The 20,984-nt window shown below is 36.4% G+C and overlaps 1 protein-coding gene across 1 annotated transcript in view; it reads left to right on the top strand.

Moving 5' to 3' along the window:
* The window catches only part of LOC114297792 (uncharacterized), a 69,863-nt gene extending 49,660 nt beyond the window's left edge, over window positions 1-20,203 (top strand). The window contains exons 2-9 of the mRNA XM_082878580.1: window positions 13,836-13,940; window positions 14,083-14,158; window positions 14,852-14,948; window positions 15,872-15,951; window positions 16,684-16,753; window positions 16,838-16,945; window positions 17,316-17,397; window positions 19,691-20,203. Of these exons, the coding sequence (XP_082734706.1) occupies window positions 16,709-16,753; window positions 16,838-16,945; window positions 17,316-17,397; window positions 19,691-19,950 (495 nt within the window). The 5' untranslated portion in view covers window positions 13,836-13,940; window positions 14,083-14,158; window positions 14,852-14,948; window positions 15,872-15,951; window positions 16,684-16,708 and the 3' untranslated portion in view covers window positions 19,951-20,203. The remainder of the gene's footprint in view (window positions 1-13,835; window positions 13,941-14,082; window positions 14,159-14,851; window positions 14,949-15,871; window positions 15,952-16,683; window positions 16,754-16,837; window positions 16,946-17,315; window positions 17,398-19,690) is intronic.
* Window positions 20,204-20,984: the final 781 nt, after the last annotated feature.

The raw sequence follows: 20,984 nt of genomic DNA on the forward strand, positions 1-20,984 counted from the left end.
ATATTACTTTTTTCTCTGTTATTAACAGAAAATGAAGAAGAAGATCGAGACAGCACGTGACCAATTAGCGGAAGCTCTTTACCAAAAAGGATTAGCTATGGCAGAGATTGAATCCATGAAGGTAAAGATTTATTTTCTAGTGTAATGTCTAGTGTACGCTTTTTAAATTCTGCGTAGAAGAAATGGTGATTTTATGGCCCTATCCTTGTCTTTAGGAGCCATAGGGCCTCTAAATGAATGGAAAGATGTCACCAACCCAAAGACAGTGGGTAACCAATCCAAGACCAGGAGTCCCTACTATTTAGGACAGTGGCTGGATGCTGGATGTCACCGACCTACTGTCTTTTTGTCCTTAGGCAGATTCACTAACTTCCAAGTACCGTTCTTTTCTAGAGCATTCATCTCTTCCATAACTGTTGATTTCCAATTAGGATCATCCAAGGCTTCCTTAATAATTCTAGGAACAAACAGGTTAGATATTTTTGAAGTAAATGCTCTATGACTTTTGGAAAGTTTGTCATAATATAAATATTACAATATGTGGGTATAACATTAGGTAAAACCGCTGAAGGAAATGGAGATGAAGTAGAGACAGATGATGGAGGAACCAGATTAGGAATACCTGAACTACTTGAGGGACCTTTTTTAAGAGATTCTGATTGGCTTTGTGGTAGAGTGGTTGGCTAGTCTTTACTTTTTCTTTGAGTATTTTTCCGAGCATAAACCAAAAACTCAAGTTCGGGAACAGTTTGCTCCAATTGTAGTATTTCTGCCCCTGCTTGTGAGCCTTCTATGTTTGGAGAAGTTGGACTGGGATTTCCTTCGTTCTGCATATCTTGAATACCCTGTTTCTGTTCTCGTTTTTCAGAAAACAAGGTATGGAGATCGAATAGGATTTGGTAAGAGATCCGAAGTTGTCTGCCAAAAATTTTCTTCCTTTTTCTTTTTCTCCCCTTGAAGAGAATTTTTGGTAAAATAGGATTGAGTTTCAAGAAAGGAGACATCCATAATCACCCAAATGTTTTTGTTTGAGGATTATAGCACTTGTAGCCTCTTTTGTTTGGAGCATACCCGATGAAAACACATTTTTCTGCTCTAAGATCAAGTGTGGATCGAATTTGGCTGGGTATGTGAACGAAAATAGTATAGCAAAAAATTTTTGAAGGCAAATTTGAATTAATTCTGCAATCAAGAAAGGTTTTTTTGAAATATTCTAGGGGTGTGACATATTGCAAAACCCGAGTAGGCATTCTGTTAATTAAATAAGAGGCTGTCAAAATGGCATCTCTCCATAGATATTTGGGAACATACATAGAGAACATTATGGTTTAGGCTACTTCCAGTAAATGCTTATTTTTTCTTTCGGCAATACCATTTTGTTGAGGAGTGTCACGACATATAGATTGATGAAAAATACCTTTTTCCCAAAAAAATTCCCTAGATATTCATTGAAGTATTCTTTTCCATTATCAGCTTGAAAAATACTAATTTTTGAATGAAATTGATTGTCAATCATTTTGTAAAAATCTTGAAACACGTTTTTTACTTCAAATTTGTCTTTCATCAAATAAACCTAGCAAAGCCAAGTGTGATCATCTATAAAAGTTACAAACCACTTTACACCAGTCATGGTGGTAACCTTGGAGAAACCCCACATCACTATGAATTAAGTAGAATGGTTTAGAGGCACGGTAGGGTTTTGTAAGATAAGTAGTTCGATGACTTTTAGATAAATAACAACTTTCACATTGAAAAGATGAGCAATCCAAATTTTTAAACAAGTTAGGAAACAAATATTTAAGATATGAAAAACTAGGATGTCCTAGTCTAAAATGCCAAAGCATTATTTGCTCACGAGCCGAAAGTGAACTAATACTACAACCATAGCCTTGAGTTGTTTTATTGCTGGATATGTCATCATCAAAGTAGTAAAGAGCATTGACCATTCTAGCACTGCCAATCAACCTCCCCAAGTTTCGGTCCTGAAATTCACGATGAGAGTCAAAGAAAACAACACGAAAGTGAGAGTTTTTGGATAATTTACTGGCAAACAACAACTTGCGGGTCAGTTTAGGAACATGAAGGACAGAGTGAAGAGTAATATTTTGTAAAATTTTTATTTGAACTTTTCCTACAATGGGTGAGAAAATGCCATCAGCAATCCTAACTCTTTCACTTTCAGAATAAAATAAATAAGTATTGAATAAAGAAGAGAAAGAAGTCATGTGATCAGATGCCCCCAAATGTACATCTGGATAGACTGAAACCAACGCAAGAAATTATCACCGTTGAGTTTAATGCTGGTGATTTGCACCGAGTGAGAATCAATGTTGGAGACATGTTTCTCAATGTTTTTCGGTGAAACGGTAACAGTGGATTCAGATGTGGTTTCTGATATGGTGAAGGACAGCTTGCTGGTTCTAGGATTACCTCAGAAGGGTCAGAGAATAAGTCCTCAGCTTTGATACCATGAAAGCTAGAAAGAACAATATTTCTTATTCTCATATTTAAACAATGTACATAGCACCTCTATTTATAGGAGATACAAGGCATAAAATTAGGAATTGATTAGCTACTAATTAGCTACTGATTCTGAGGACTGATTAGCTATTATTTAGCTACTAATTTTGATCCTAATAAACTTTCCTATTCTATAGTATTGACTAAATCAAAATGTTTACAGTTGTGATATCCAAAAGAATTCAACCATATCCTGGAAGAATTATTTTCTTTCCATTTCCAATATTGAATATAGTTGATATTTGTTAGTTTTCCTTTTCTCAGCTTCTGTGGCGCATAGGCATTGTTCGTCATGCTATGCTTTTTAAGGGGTAAGTGTTTTATTGCCATAAAAGAGGATTTACAATGAAGTTCATGACATGCCAAAGGCAATACCGCCTCTAAAAGAGAGCTTACGCCTAGCCTGTAGAACAATTAAACCTCAACAATTGGCATTTTAGGATAGAAATTTGTGTGCTTTGCAAATCCTTAGAGCCTGGGGTCAAGAGAAAATTGAGAAACTAATTGGCATGAGTAGTATTTTATTTTTGAGTTACTGCTTATGTCTACAAATTGGCTTTCATACTTAACCAAAAAAAAAAAGAAAAACAAAAGAAAAAACAAGAATAGGGTTAAGTTAGTAGTTTATTGGTGGTAGTTGCTACATAATTGATGTCTGTTGGGCTATATATAATAAATCCACGTGTTTTTTGGGAGATAAATGTAGACCTTTTTTTATTCACTAGCAACTGAGCAGCGAGTAGTAACACAAGTGATGAAGACTAAAGAATTCCTCAACTGAACAGTGTGTCAACAACCAGGTAATCTTAGTTATCACTCAAGAATTCCTTCACTTACATTGCTGCCATTGCTTGGAAATAGAGACTAAATTGGGCGTAGGTTTTTTTTGGTTTTTATTTTTTTCATTTATCCTTTTCGATGTTGTGATGCAAAGCGTCATTCTTTGGAAGTTGACATGGGCATGGAGATAGAAGGTGATGGGCGTGCCCGCATATCTTCAACTCGATCTGGAAGCAGATCTCGTCTTGCCTCCTGCACCAGCTGGCAGAGTTGACAACCAGGTAATTTCTAATCTCAGTTGTCACTCAAGAATAAATTCACTTACATTGCTACAATTTCTTGGAAATGGATATCGTATTTCATGAGTAAAAGATCAAAATTATTCTGTTGACACGGCTTCTACATGTTACAATTAGTATGGTGTTAGAATTGTATGATGCACGATTCGATTCATACAATTTAATATGAGTTTCAACCAAAATTATTTGAATTGTGTTGTTTGAAAATTGGGTGTCCTGTTGAATTGAGAATTGAGTAGTTCGTCTATGTTTTTGTTTACATAATGTATTGAAATGACGCCTTTTTCTGTTACTCTACGATGAAACAAAAATAGGACAATTGCTTATATTGATATACGTGGTTATATATAATTTATTTATATTGATACTATGTAGTATTTGACTTTGATTGCTACAGTGTTCCCACATATGTGTGAGGTTTGGAAATTCCTTTCCAATAATTCGAGCTATATTTGATAAGCATCTTGCGGATCTTGTATGAGAAGGAAATAAGAAATGGAAAAAAAAAAAAAAAACTTTGTTTATAGTTTCATGTGGAAAAAACATGCAAAGAGCGAACTGCTAATACATATATTATCTTATGCAATTTTATCTTTTCTTTTGTGGAAATTTTGTTGGAATTTTGTATTTCATTTGTTGTGACGGGTTATAGAAACCAAAAACTCACTTTTCGTAGTTTTTAGATAATTAGAGATTGACAATTCCAACTTCCTTTACTTCATTCAAACAGTTGTTCGGAATAATTGATCAGAATTATTTTGAGGAACCGGTTTGTGCATATTATTCAAAATAATTTTACTTTTAGGAGCAGTTAGTTTTTCGTTTGTATTTTTTTTTTCCTTTGTGTTTTTGGCGCTAACCCCTTGTGGGCAATGACACATATAGACATGGTTAATCATTTAAGGTAATCTCCTATACTTTTTGATTTTATTTTTTACATTCAGGACAATGCATCATTTAGGTTGGGGGCAGAAAATACTTATTTTGAGAAGAATTTATATATTTGCTTGTTGCTATGAGTTAGTTGTTTTGTTTTTTAAAAAAAAAAAGTTAGTGCTCATGGTATTCTTTTGTTCTATACATTGGGTGATTGGGCATACTTGTGGTATTTTATTGCTTTAACTCGAGAATTGTGTTGAAGTTTGATATGCTAGCTACTTTGTTACAGCATTCCATGTGTTCATATTTGGAAATCATTGCACTACACTTCTACCACATGAATATGATTTTTAGTTGATAAGTGGATATGACTTGAAAATCTTGAAGAATGATAGTAGAGACTTTTAACCCCGTGAGTTTTGTGCCAATCATTTATTGGAGAGTTATTATACATCTACTCTTAATTTTTCTTTGGAAACGCATTAATTTATTGTTTAGTCTCATTATTTTTTCATTTTTGGTTGAATGAATAAATCAATTTGTTATCATACTTTTACTCCCTCGAGGACAATGCATCGTTCAGGTTGGGGGGAGAAAATACTTATCTTGAGAAGAATTTATATGTTGCTTGCTACAATGAGTTAGTTGTTTTGTTTAAAAAAAAAAAAAAAAAAAGTGCGCACGGTAATCTTTTGTTCTGTGCATTGAGTAATTCGACATACTTGTAGTATTTTATTGCTTTAACTCAAGAAATTGTGTTGAAGTTTGATATGTTAGCTACTTTGTTAAAGTATTCCATGTGTTCGTATTTGGAAATCATTGCACTGCACTTTAGCCACATGAATATGATTTTTAGTTGATAAGTGGGTATGACTTGAAAATCTCGAAGAATGATAGTGGAGACTTTTGAGCCTACGAGTTTTGTGCTAATCTTTTATTGGAGGGTTGTGATACATCTGCTCTTAATTTTCTTTGGAAGCGCATTAATTTGTTGTTTAGTCTCATTATTTCTTAATTTTGGTTGAATGTTGAGGATAAATCAATTTGTTACCATACTTTTATTCCCTTGAGATCATGAATTGAGAGATGATTTTAGGCCATCTTTGTTTCATTGAGCCTTTTATTTATTTTTCTTTCCTTTATTATTACTTCATTAGAAACCAATTTGAGCCTTTATGTTAGCCTTTCTTTGTTTACCCCACAACCCATACTTTCTCTTCAATTTTGTAGATATGTTGGGTAAGTTGAGTTTGGCAATGACAAATTTGTTTGAAAAAAAAAAAGTAAAAAAAGGAGAGAAGGTGGAAAAAAAAGAAGAAGAAATAAATTGTGTTCAACGAGGGGGGGGGGCAAAACGAAAAGAAAAAAAAAAGCAGGAGGAGGAAGTTGAAAAAGACAAAAAAAAGTAACAAAAAGAGCAAAACATTTGGAATAATGCTCTAACTGTGTTTATTTTTATGCCAATAATCTCTCAGATTAGAGCTTATTTTTATGCCAATAATGTCTCAGACATTCATTTTTTTATTCAACTTTGCGTTTTTATTATTTTTTCGTAATTCCTCGACCCAAACATTACAACCAAATAAAAGTCCCTATTTGATCTTGAGAGTGGTATAGTTTACAAGTGAACATGATGGATAGGCGTGATGGTATGGTAATTTTAATTCTCAGTATATGGTATTCCATTTATGAGACTATTTATTTATTCTTTCCACACCATATAGCGTTTTTCCAAAAAATTAGTATGCGGGATATTTTGCCTTTGATTTACATTATTCTACTCGCATATATTGAGAGTAATTTTCACACCATATTCTGAGTGATTTATTTGTTGAATGCAATAACTGGTGACATTTGAGTCGAAGCATGTTTCAGAAAGAGATTTGGGTTATATTTCACTTTAAGGCTAAGGTTGTGTCTGTGTTGGCTAAACTTTTTCACACTCCAAATTCTGAATGTCATGAGATATCTTTACTTGCTGCTAGTGTCTTGAACTTTGATTGATTATTGTGAAATTCATGACTTGTTCTTTAACATTAGCATGAGAACGAAAGAAATCCTGAGTAAACAAATTTTTTGACGTTTGTGGGTAATATCTCTAGAAATTTTAATTCGGTGCCGTTTGATAACACTTACGTTTTCAATTTTCTGTTTATATTTACAAAAATTTTAAAAACTCAAATAAAAACTTGTTTGGTAAAATTTTTGATTTATAAATCAGTGGTCTCAGTTTATAAATTTGGCCAAAAATGTGTTTTCATTTTTTGTTTTCAGTTTTTTTTTTTTATCACCCAACATTAGCCATCACCCGCCACCATTTTTTACCACCGTCTTCTGCCACCACCACCCACCGCCCTCCACCACCACCTGCCACCACCACTCACCACTCACCACCCACCTGCTACCACCAGCCACCACCCGCCACCACCACCCACCAACCTGCCACCCACTCGCCACCACCACCCACCGCTCGCCCCCACCACCACCACCACCACCTACCGCTCGCCGCCACCACCACCACCGCCACCACCCACCTGTCATCCACCCGCCACCACCCACCACCTGCCACTACCATTCACCGCCCACCGCTACCACCACCCGCCACTTACTTGCCACCACCACTCACTACCCACCTATCACCACCAGCCACCCGCCACCACCAGCCACTTGCCACCCACCTACCACCACCACCCACCACCCACCACCACCACCACCCACTCGTTACCACTTACCACCCACCACCATCACTCACCCACTCGCCACCGCCGCCGCCGCCGCCGCCACCGCCACCACCACCACCACCCACTCGCTACCACCTACCACCCGCCACCGTCACCCTCCCACCCACCACCACCACCACCACCACACGCCACCTACCCGCCATCCGCCACCCACTTGCTACCACCACCCGCCGCCGCCACCACCACCACCACCACCCACTCGCTACCATCCATCACCTGCCATGGTTACCCACCCGCCACCACCACCACCACCACCACCCACTCGCTGCCATCCATCACCCGCCATCGTCACCCACCCGCCACCACCCACTGCCGCCACCACCACCGTCACCCACCCACCCACCCACCACCACCCGCCATCGGCCACTCACCATCCACCAACCGCCACCCACCACCACCCGCCATCCGCCACCCACCTGCCACCACCATCCACCACCCGCCACCACCACCTCCCACTCACTACCACCCGCCACCGTCACCCACCCACCCACCACCACCACCCACCCGCCACCACCCACCACCACCACCACCCACCACTTGCCATTTCTCGCTCTTTTTTATATTTTTAAAATTTTTTAAACATTTTGTCAATTACCAAACGCGTTTGTAGTTTATGTTTTTTTAAAAATAAACAAAAACCAGTTTATAAATTTTTTGTAAATATAAATTGAAAAGGTAAACGTTACCAAACACACCCGTATTTGATATTCCATTCATTAGACTATTTATTTATTCTTTCATATTAGCGTTTTTCAAAAAAATTAGTATGCGGGATATTTTGCCTTTGATTTACATTGTGCTGGAAATTTGTGATAATGTATATAATATGATAGTGGTGTTGGTGAAGGATAGTGGCATGTATAGAATATGATAGTGGTGTTGGTGGTAGATAGTGGCATGTATATAATATGATAGTGGTGTTGGTGAAGGATAGTAGCATGTATAGAATATGATAGTGGTGTTGGTGGTAGATAGTGGCATGTATATAATATGATAGTGGTAGATAGTTGTAATATATAATATGTAAGTGGCATATAATGGGTTATAATGATATTTGTAATATCTCCTATATAAGGAGTGCCATTTGGTCTTGTAAGATAAGAAGTTTTGAATATAACAGAAATATATTCCTTCTTCCTCATATTTTCGGAGTTCTTCTTCCTCATATTTTCTAAGTTGGTATCAGAGCAACAAAAAACACAGCAGCCCTAAAACCGTCATAGCCATGTCGGAAGTCACGTCCGAAACCACTTCAACCCCTGCCGCTGCCATTCCGGTGAAAACATCCAACTCTCACTCTGTCCAAATCACCACCATTCGCCTAAATGGTGATAATTTTCTCCGCTGGTCACAATCTGTCCGGATGTATATCCGTGGGCAAGGAAAGATCGGTTACATCACTGGTGACAAGAAGGCTCCTGCTGTTAATGATCCGCTGTTCGACAGTTGGGACGCTGAAAACTCCATGGTTATGACATGGTTGGTCAATTCCATGGAGGAGGATATAAGCTCTAATTACATGTGCTATACTACTGCACAAGAATTGTGGGATAATGTTAGTCAGATGTATTCTGACCTAGGAAATCAATCTCAAGTTTTCGAATTAACTTTGAAGTTGTGAGAGATTCGTCAAGGAGATGATTCCGTCACCAAATATTTCAATTTGTTGAAAAGGTTGTGGCAGGATCTTGACATCTTCAACACATACGAATGGAAATCGGTTGACGACTGCAACCACCACAAGAAAACTGTGGAAGACAGCCGTATTTACAAGTTTCTTGCCGGCCTCAACATTGAGTTCGATGAAGTGCGAGGAAGAATTATTGGCAGACCTCCTCTCCCATCCATTGGCGAAGTATTTGCCGAAGTCAGAAGGGAAGAGAGCCGAAGGAGCGTCATGCTTAAGAAAAAGGTACTGGTGAATCAATTGAAATTTCTGCTTTAATTAGCGATGCTGCGGCCAACAAGGCTGCAAATTACCAGCGCAGGTTTGATGATAAGCCACGGGTCTGGTGTGATTTTTGCAACAAGCCTCGCCATACACGCGAAACGTGTTGGAAGATCCATGGCAAACCTGTCAACTGGAAAAGCAGCAAACAAGGAGAGAAAAATCGTGGCTTTCCTACCGCTAATGAAGCCGATTCAGGTCCCTTCAACAAAGAGCAGATTGATCAACTCTTAAAGCTGATAAAATCCAACTCCTCATCCGGTACTCCTAGTGTTTTGTTGGCACAAACAGGTAGAAATCCTAAAGCCTTCTCTTGCCTAAACTTCTCTCCGTGGATCATAGATTCCGGTGCCTCCGATCACATGACTAGTTTTTCCCATTTATTTAGTACCTATTTCCCTTGTTCTGGTCATGACAAAATCAGAATAGCCGATGGTAGTTTTTCACCTATTGCAGGAAAAGGATTTATTAAACTAACTGAGAAAATTAATCTCAATGCTGTTCTTCACGTCCCCAACTTAGCCTGTAATCTTTTGTCTGTCAGTAAACTATCTAAGGATTCTAATTGTCGTGTTACATTTTTTGAATCCCATTGTGAATTTCAGGACCAGAACTCGGGGATGATGATTGGGCGTGCTAGGATGCTTGAAGGTCTTTACTACTTTGATGAAGTACCTGCTAGTAATAAAAAAGCTCAGAGCTTTAATAGTACTAGTTCAATCTCTGTTCAAGAAAAAATAATGCTATGGCACTATAGGCTGGGACATCCTAGTTTTCTTTATCTGAAACATTTATTTCCGGAATTATTTAAAGGGATTGATTGTTCTTCTTTTCATTGTGAAAGTTGCATTTTTGCAAAATTTCATCGCTCTACTTATTTGCCAAAACCTTACCAGGCTTCCAAACCTTTTTATTTGATTCATAGTGATGTTTGGGGCCCTTCTAAAATCACTACTCTTTCTGGTAAAAAATGGTTTGTTACATTTATTGATGACCATACCCGCTTATGTTGGATTTATTTGATGAATAAAAAATCTGACGTGAAAAATTTATTCACAAATTTTTACAATATGATTGAAAACCAATTTCAAACCAAAATTGGTATTTTACATTCTGATAATGGAACAGAATATTTCAATGAGCAGTTGGGTGAGTTTTTGGAAAAAAAGGGAATTTTTCATCAATCTACATGTCGGGATACCCCTCAACAAAATGGCATTGCAGAACGAAAAAATAAACATCTACTTGAAGTAGCACGTGCTATAATGTTTTACATGCATGTTCCTAAATATTTATGGGGTGAAGCAATTTTAACAGCCTCTTATTTGATAAACAGGATGCCTACAAAGGTGTTAACATACAAAACACCTTTTGATTGTCTCAAAACTTTTTTTCCTGACACGAGGTTGTTTTCTGATTTACCCGCCAAAGTTTTTGGATGTATTGCCTATGTTCATGTTCCCAGTCAATTTCGTTCAAAACTTGACCCCCGTGCTATAAAATGTGTTTTTTTGGGTTATTCCTCAAACAAACAGGGGTATAAGTGTTTCGATCCTCAAACCAAGAAATTTCATGTGAGTATGGATGTGTCATTTGTGGAAACAAAATCCTATTTCCCCAACACTTCTCTTCAGGGGGAGACAAGTGGAGTAGAAGACCGTTTTTGGGATATTTCTATCCCGCTCCCCAATGTCATTTATCCTACACAAAAACCACATCTGTCTGATAATGATCACTTAGGAGAACCAAGTTCTATGGTGCCTAGTCAAGAAGATTCTTGTTTAGGGGGAGAAGTACTACAAAATGATCTAAATCCTGAGCTTCAGGTTTATACTAGGAAGCGATTTCATCTGAGGAATAATGACCCGAATGTCCATCCTAATGACCCGAATGTCCATCCTAATGACCCGAATGTCCACCCGAGTTCTGGCATCGAAATTTTAGGTCATCCTATTCCTTCTATTTCTGACCTTGATGTTCCTATCGCAATTAGGAAAGGTGTCCGAAATTGCATTAAACATCCTATTGCAAATTACCTCTCCTATAAAAGACTGTCTAAAAACCATAGAGCTTTCACATCTAGGATTTCACACTTGTTTGTTCCAAGGAATATACAGGAAGCATTGGATGATCCGAATTGGAAATTAGCAGTCATGGAGGAGATGAATGCTTTAAGGAGAAGTGGTACTTGGGAGATAGTTGATCTACCCAATGACAAGAAAACAGTTGGGTGTAAATGGGTGTTTACGATAAAATGTAACGCAGATGGAAGCGTTGAGAGATACAAGGCGAGACTGGTGGCTAAAGGCTTCACTCAAACTTATGGGATCGACTATCAGGAGACGTTTGCTCCTGTTGCTAAAATAAATTCCATCAGAGTACTGTTATCTCTTGCAGTAAATTCAGATTGGCCTCTACATCAACTTGACATTAAAAATGCATTTCTCAATGGTGATCTTGAAGAGGAGGTGTTCATGAGCCTACCGCCGGGATTTGAGCAGAGACTTGGAAGCGACAGAGTATGCAGATTGAACAAGTCATTATACGGACTCAAACAATCACCAAGAGCGTGGTTTGAACGCTTTGGGAAGGCAGTTATCAGTTGTGGCTTCTCGCAGAGTCAAGCAGATCACACAATATTTTATAAACATTCAAAAAACAGTAAAATTGCAATTTTGATTGTTTATGTTGATGACATCATTTTAACTGGTAATGATGAAGCAGAGTTAGCAGCCCTCAAAGAGAAACTCGCAAAAGAATTTCACATTAAGGATCTGGGAGCCCTCAAGTATTTCCTCGGAATGGAATTTGCAAGATCCAAGGAAGGTATATTCGTTAATCAGAGAAAATATGTTCTTGATCTCCTTGGAGAAACAGGTATGCTTGGTTGTAAGATGGTGGAGACTCCGATCGAGCCTAACTTGAAGTTACAAGCTGCTAAGGCTGAAGAAGTCAAAGAGAGGGAACAATATCAGCGACTTGTAGGGAAATTGATTTACTTGTCTCATACGCGGCCTGATATTGCCTTTGCAGTCAGCATGGTAAGTCAGTTCATGCACTCACCAGGGGCAGAGCACTTTGAGGCCGTTTATAAGATCTTAAGATATTTGAAAGGAACTCCAGGGAGAGGCTTACTGTTCAAGAAACATGGGCATCTTCAAGTTGAAGTATACACAGATGCAGACTGGGCAGGAAGTGTTACAGACAGGAGATCAACATCCGGATACTGCTCCTTTGTAGGTGGGAACCTAGTTACATGGCGGAGTAAAAAACAGAATGTGGTAGCTAGAAGTAGTGCAGAAGCAGAGTTCAGAGCTGTTGCCCATGGAATCTGTGAAGTAATGTGGATTAAAAGAATTCTTGAAGAATTAAAGCTTTCTCACCCGACACCTATGAAGGTCTATTGTGACAACAAAGCAGCTATATCTATAGCTCATAATCCAGTTCTACATGATCGCACAAAACATATAGAAGTGGATAAACATTTCATCAAGGAGAAAATCAATGCTGGCATAATCTGTATGACCTACCTTCCAACAGGTGAACAATTAGCTGATGTGCTAACAAAGGGACTACACAAGAAGCAATTTGATAAGCTGACTAGCAAGCTGGCTATGGAAGATATCTTCAAACCAGCTTGAGGGGGAGTGCTGGAAATTTGTGATAATGTATATAATATGATAGTGGTGTTGGTGAAGGATAGTGGCATGTATAGAATATGATAGTGGTGTTGGTGGTAGATAGTGGCATGTATATAATATGATAGTGGTGTTGGTGAAGGATAGTGGCATGTATAGAATATGATAGTGGTGTTGGTGGTAGATAGTGGCATGTATATAATATGATAGTGGTAGATAGTGGTAATATATAATATGTAAGTGGCATATAATGGGTTATAATGATGTTTGTAATATCTCCTATATAAGGAGTGCCATTTGGTCTTGTAAGATAAGAAGTTTTGAATATAACAGAAATATATTCCTTCTTCCTCATATTTTCGGAGTTCTTCTTCCTCATATTTTCTAAGTCATTGTTCTACTCGCATATATTGAGAGCAATTTTTGCACCATATTCTGAGCGATTTATTTGTTGAGTGCAATAGCTTGTGAGATTTGAGTCGAAGCATGTTTCAAAAAGAGATTTGGGTTATATTTCACTTTAAGGCTAAGGTTGTGTCTGTGTTTGCTAAACTTTTTTCACACTCCAAATTTTGAATGTCATGAGATATCTGTATTTGCTGCTAGCGTCTTGAACTTTGATTGATTATCTTGTTAAGGTTGTGAAATTCATGGCTGGTTCTTTAACTTTGGCATGAGAATGAAAGAAATCCCTTTAGTAAAGAAATTTTTGGATGTTTGTGGGTAACATCTTTGGAAACCCTCACGAGACTTTTACTCGTCCACGAGGGGTAACCTTTTGGATTAAGGGCTTGTTGTATGTCCTAAATTCAATCGTGATTTCTTGCAGAAGTGGTTTAGAGTTGTTGCTTTTATTTTACTTTTTGATTTTATTTTAGTCACCCTAATTGCTAGGTTCTAGCAATAAAGTTGGTTGGGAGGTGTGATGAATGCTTAAAATTACATAGTTGTTCTATGAATTTTGGATATTATATTCATTCTCTCAATTTGTATTTAATTGTGATTTAATGAATTTAATTTAAATTTGTAGAAAAACTACATTTGAGCCTTCAACAATATCAATTGCTCAACAAGGCCCATAAGACTCGGTATGCTTCTAAATCATCTCATAACATCCACAAAACCTCTCTCAAAGGTTAGACAAGATTTCATTGTACCTCCAGTCCTTTAATATTTTGATTTTGGTCTTCAAATACTTATTTGTTTTTCCTTTTAATTACTACCCGTCTTCTGTTCTTTATTTGTTCCTTTTATGAAATATATATTTGGTGACTTAGATAATAGCAAAAACGCTAGATCTGACCGCAATGTTGTCAAGGGTGCTCGGGCTGCTCGAATTCAGCAAAACAAATGGTAATTTTTATCTTAATTTTCTACCCCTCTACATAAGATGTATACCTTTTTACTCACAAGGGTCTTGTATTTGTAGCTTTTCATCGAATAAAGGATAATATTTCTATTGCCTAAAGGCAGGATTGCATATTTTTGTCGATAAGGGAGTAGAAAAGGTGTGCTGTTTTGGAAGAAAAAAGGGCATCTAGTTGATTGACTAGTCCTCCCCGTGTCATTGTATATGATATGTTTTTAATGTTAATATTATTTGTACTCAAAGGAATTGTTAATCCTTCACAAAAGGTTCTTTTGTATAAAACTAGACTACATTTTTTTCCTGGTAAATTGAGATCTAGATGGACTGGGCCATTTCATAGTTAAAACTGTTTTTTCTCATGGGGCCCAGATTGAAAATCCCAAGAATGGTAATGTTTTTAAAGTGATTGGCCAATGTCTTAAACCAGTTTTGGAGAATTTCCCACCTGAAGAGGAGAGGAGTCCATCGAATTAAAAGACCCTATTCATTCATTCATGTTTGAGCTGGTAAAGATGTTTGTAGTCCTTCTTTCATAATAAGTTATTTATGGGGAAAAAAAGAAATTATGATTTCATCTAACAATTATTCTCTATTTATGATGGCATATTCTCTATTTATGATGGCATATCATATGATAAATCGTATTTGAAAATCACTCTTCCAATGTTTGATTGCAGTGAACTTTTAGACCTTGTTGTTGCTGAAGCTACACTGGACTTTCGAAATCTTAACAAGAGAAAACTTTTAACTAATTTCCCTACATTTCTCCCTCAGGTATGATTTGAAATTGGCATGATTCTTTGCTTGGGGTTTAGTTTCTTTATTTGACTGAATTTTCAGATTTAGAAGTAGAAAAGAAGAAATATGCAACATGTATATCAAATATTTTGGTAACTTATCCTCCTCTAACATCAGTCTTGCATTTGTAGTTTTTCCCATTAATGCTAAGTTCCTCATGTCATCTTTTTGGTTCTGTTCTTAAAAGATATATTTAATTTATTTTATTGGAATGATCTTAGTTATAATTCGTGCAATTGTTGTGTCCTCGAGATATTTGTATATGACAAATGCCAAAAGTGCTGGATATTGGAATTGAAATAAAGGAGTGTCTTGAAAATAGGTCAAACAGGTAAAAGAAGTGCATTAATTTCCATAAAAACTGCATTGAATTTAATAAAAAGTGTCTTGTGTTTTCAAATAAAAAATTTGGGTCTACTTTTCGTGTCCCCGGGACACTTGTTAACAAGACCCTTCATATATTGGTATCCATAATTGTAGTTTTATTTTATTTTTGTCCTGTCAATGCTACTTCAGAAATAAATTGTGTTGCTTATGTGGTGCCACATCTTATTTTGTATGTTTAAAGTTATTATGCACCTTCCCGACCTTGTTGGAACAAAATATGGTATTGTAATTTCGTACTGAAACTAATTGAGCCTAACGGAAATTTTGACAACTAAACACATATGTTTAATTTCAAAAAGGAGGATCTAAAAGAATGCTTTCGGAGATACTGTAGACTCAATCTGCAGTGAAGGGCATTACTGACTTTCATACATATATTTTTTTTCTGTTTTCTTTTTTGATGCAGATTTGAAAAATCGTTTCTAAGTGTGTTTCCAGCATTGATGTCTCTTGGGTCATTTGTTTAGCTATTTCCATCTCTCGTTGACTTACCAAGTAAGTTTGTTTTTCAGGCATGGTTGTTAATTCTCTACACAGGTTTGGCTTTGCGAGAGAACATACTTAGAGTGAATGGAAGTGATATTCGCCCATGGTAATTTGATATGATCTTATATGCATTTAGTTGAATTTTGTGCTAAGATTGCCTTGTATTTATTCTTCATCATTTAAACTATTTGTGTATTTGTGATTGAGATTTTTTTAAAACATATTTTCATAGTCAGACATTAGTAATTTCATCTCCCATGCCTTTCAGGAGGGAAAGTGAATATGCAATTTTATTGGCAATGAATTTATGCTATAAAATAGAGTTGCCAGAAGAATCTTTTGACTTCAATGCTTAAAATTATAGCATGATATTCAGTAAATGAATTTATACAGTGTGTTGTCAAACTGCATATTGCAATGAATTAGAAAATGAACAGAGGGTAGAGTATATGAAAAAAATAATGGTTGTCAATAATGAAAGGAGGATATTACTCTAGATGGAGCTGCATGTTGCAAAAGAATTCATTGAGTTGACTCCAAATAGACATGTTTAATTTTGTTAAATTGAGTTTTTCTGGCAGTATCTTGTTCTCTTATATGCAGCAGCAGCAACTACATTCTAATTCCAGCGAATTTCTGTCATGTTCAATATTACTGGACTCATATCATGCTTTTTATTCAACTGGCAGGCTCATTCTCTTTATTTTTCGAATTGTGTCAGAACTTGGATGAAAATGTGAAAATGCATTGGATTTTTTTTTGTGATTCTTATCTGCCTCCTAGATTAATATGCATACAACCACAGAATATGTTAATGCTTGCACTTGTGCTGATGTAGGTGGATAAAATATCACTACTTCGCTATGGCCATGGCACTTATCAGTCTCACTTGGGAGACCCAGAAGCAGGTTATTATCCTTCTTAAGTGCATATTGAAATTTTGTTTTGTTTTTTTTTTTTTTAATGAGTGAGACTGTACATGTACTGTGCAGAGAGGGGTGCAATTGTTCCTTCAATGGGCTATCATGCAAGGAGTTGCAATGCTTCTACAAAATAGATATCAACGGCAAAGGCTTTGTACACATATTGCACTCGGCAAGGTGTAATTGAAAAGAAAAAAAAAAAAAAACTCCTTTCACCAACGAATTTCTATGCATGCTTCATTTTTTCCTTTATTATCTTTAGTTCTTTCTGCAGTCTACTTTGCGTGTGTGTCTGCACTTGGTTGTGTGCTCTTTATGAAACCTTGTCGTCCTGCATGGTTTGCAGAACTTCAATGAGTTCTTTTGCTTCTGCTGGTTGGAATAACCATGTTTTTGTCTTCTAGCCGATCTGTGTTAGTTTTTTATGGCCCACTGAAATACAGATAGAACTTTTTTTTGGTGGGCATATAATGTTTATTGCAATTGTTCTCCTCTGCAAGTCTGGGATGACTCTTACCATTTGATCCCGTTGTTAATTGCAGGCTAGGAGAATGGATGTTGTTTGGGGAGAAACTGTTGGAGTCGACGGTCAACTATGGTTGTTGGCACCCATTCTATTCATATTACAGGTGATTTAAGCTGTACAAATGCTAGTTTTGGGAACCATGCCCACAAAAGATCATATTAATGTATGCTTTGCCATCCAAGTCATGTTGAATCAAACAAACACTAAAGCGATTTAAATTAAGGTTGTTAAATATTCATTTTTTTTCCTACATAACTTGCCAAAAGTTATGTACATGTATAAATAATTAAATATATATAACAGCTAGGGAAGGGAAGTTTTTGTTACTATCAAACATCATCACATTCCTTTTACTTGATGAAGTTGAAGTCATATTATCATTCTCTTCTAGTTTGCCATCCAGCAATCCTAGTTTTATACATGTAATGCAACTTGCTCTTTCATCACAGCTCTCTCTCTGTTTTGAACTTCTTTGGCTCACATGTCATGATGTCACCATGAAGTTACTTGATTTTTTTTTTCATTTTTTTCTTTGAAGATATTAGGAAGAGGCATGCTCACCAAAAAAAGGAAAGAATATGTACATCATTGCATGATGATCATTAATTGCCCAATGCTTCAGTGAAAAAAATAATGATACACTATAACAAAAAACATTTTTTTGGCGACATTTTTTAGCAACCAAACTGAAATTAGTCGCCAATTTTATGTAATCGGCGACAATTTAATTGTTAGTCGCCAAAAATTACACTATTGGCGACGAGTTAAGATTTTTAGTCACTAAAAGGTTTGGCGCCAAATTAATTTTTTGTGCGGGAGCGCCAAAAATATTTTTGCGACCATATTAACATATAGCGACGAAATTTTGGTTGCCGATTGTAAAGTTTTGGTGACACAAATGAAATAGTCGCAGAAAAGATGAACGGTACTTATGGCGACCGAAGGATTTTGTCGCCAATAACTTAGCAAACGAAACTACGCCGTTTTGCATTTTTCAATTTTTTTTTTTTTTTTAAAGATTGGACCGACCCTTTTACTGAATAAACAAATAAGCTCTAACTCTCTCTCTCCCTTTCACTATCACTCTCACTCTCACTCTCACTCTTTCTCAATCCACAGCCTCAAGCGGCGCAAAACAGAGGTATGTCTCCCGCTCCCTCAAACTCTCTCACACCGCCTCCTCCTCCTCCTCCTCCTTTTCGTCTTCGTCTCTCTTCCTCTCGCTCTCTCTCGCCACCGATTGATTTCCACCGACGGCATTCACTTCTCTCTCTCTCTGATATTTTGAAGACAGATATATATATATATATATATATGAGTATATGATAAATATATGATAGATTGTTGTCCTAAAATCAGTCTTCAAGGATTTATATATATATATATGAGTATATGATAGATTGTAGTCCTAAAATCTGTCTTGAACGATTTATATATATATATATATTAAAATCTGTCTTTTAAATATATATTAAAATGTCTTTTAAATTTTTTCCTCCTTTTATTGGAATATGTTGCTCTTTTAAATTTTTAACTAAATGCACTTTTATCAACAATGAATTTGAAATTGATTGATTTTTCTTCAAGCATGGAGTGATCTTGTGAGTGAACCCATTGTATTGTTTGTACCAAAATTATCCTATTTATGTATGTTGTAATGCAATTAACTAGGACTGAGAACCCATTGTATTGTCCATCTCCCTCTACAGATGGGCATAGGCCTCTCACTCTACAAATGCTATCTCAATCTGTCAATCTCCCTCTCTCTCTCTCATGACGATTTCAAGGTCCCGAACCAAAACCCTAAGTTTTCCCCCTTTTTTTCTAGATTGGAACTTGGAAGATCTTCACCATTCTTAGAAAAAGTTAGAACTCTGTTTTTTTTTGTTCTTCTTAGCAGACCGTTACCTCTCTCACCATTCTTGGGATTTTGGTGAATGGTTTGGTTATTTCACCTATGTATCTAGCTATTGTCTATACTTTCATTTTTTTCTTATGTTAGTTTGAAGGGCATCCCCTGCCCTAGTTTGGTTTCGGTGAGTAATGTGAAGCAGTACACTTGAGAACTAATATTAATAAGACTTATACTAATATGCACTTTTACAACTTGTATTAATAAGAATTATTTATGATGACATTGACTCAGAATTTTCATTATATCTATAGGTGTCCCATGTGGTATGGTTTCTATAGGACAAAATGATATGTTTATAGATGTAATTATGCATTAGCTTCTGGATATTATGCCTTACTTTCACTGTTTTATGGGTATTAAGTGTCATTGTTTGTATTTATTTTGTGGTTCACATGTTTTAATACATTATTTTGTGTTTGAAGAATATAAAGTCCTATTTATTGTGTACAGAGGATGGTTAGTGATTTGTATATATTGCCAGCTAAATCAGTCATTCCTTCAGAGAATGAGTGGTTCTTCTTTTCTTCTCGTGGAAGGAAGTACCCAAATGGCTCACAAAGTAAGAGAGCAACTGAATCTGGCTATTGGAAAGCCACTGGGAAAGAACAAAATGTGAAGTTAGGATCTAATTTGATTGGCACTTATTCACCCAAAAAAAAATTTGATTGGCACAAAAAGGACACTGGTGTTCCACACTGGTCGTGCACCAAAAGGGGAGTGGACAAAATAGATAATGCATGAGTATTGTATGAATGGAAATCCTCAGGTGGTGGTGTTAATACTTTTTGACAATATTTTATATTCTCATAGATGGTTTGGTTATTTCACCTATGTAGTGTATCTTAGGCGTTAATTAGTTTTTACTTTTAATTAGTACATGGGCAAAATTATAATTCTATTAGATTGAGTAAACAACACTAGTCATTATCATTTTATTATTATTATTATTATTATTATTATTATTATTATTATTATTATTATTTATTTGAATAACTAAACTTATTTCAGCAGCAAAGAGTAGACACAAATATTGCAAATGGCTGTGATGCTCTGAATCTGGGTGTGGCTGCTGATAGCGTTTGGTTGTTTTTATTTGCGGTGTTTGGCTTGGGGTTTGATCTTGTAGTTGAAGGTTGGTAATGGTGAAGATTGCATACCTCGTAATGGACGATGGAATTTTAACAAGGTATTCCCTTGGTTTCGTTATAATAATGGAAGAGAAGTGTTCCAACTTTAGGTGGAGGGTTGTAGAAATTGATAATTCTTTTACATTCCCTATTTTGCTTAAATTCAGCAACTTTGTGAACTAATTTGGCAGTTACTTGTTCTTGTTTTATTCTTTTAAAGCAACTCTTCACCCCCATCCGAATAGAACGGTGGGAAGTTGTCAACGTCTCTGCTCATTGTGATACAAGTCATCTTTCCCGAGAACTTATTAACTGTGGAAGGAACAAGGGCCTTGTAAGTACCCTGTATTTGTTTCTATGATGGGTATTATTGTTTCAAACAAGCTTTGCTTGATATAATTAATTGTTTTCTTTACATTCAGAATATTCCTTTTTGTCTTGAAGGAAGAACATGAGAATCCTTGATTTTTTTTATTTATTTTTTTCTTTTTTTTACTATAATGCGATGTTGGTTGTAGGCATCAGGCTCAGGATAAGCGGGTTTGTGTTTGCTTCATGATCCAAGCATCATAGTTTTTGTGTTGCTGCGGTTTTGACAAGTTTCTGGTTATGCACTGGACTTGCTTGTGGCAAGGTCTCAGAGAGGGA

This window comes from Camellia sinensis, chromosome 7 (assembly GCF_055761805.1).
Source record: "Camellia sinensis isolate YWXY chromosome 7, ASM5576180v1, whole genome shotgun sequence".
In the NCBI taxonomy this organism is placed as follows: domain Eukaryota; kingdom Viridiplantae; phylum Streptophyta; class Magnoliopsida; order Ericales; family Theaceae; genus Camellia; species Camellia sinensis.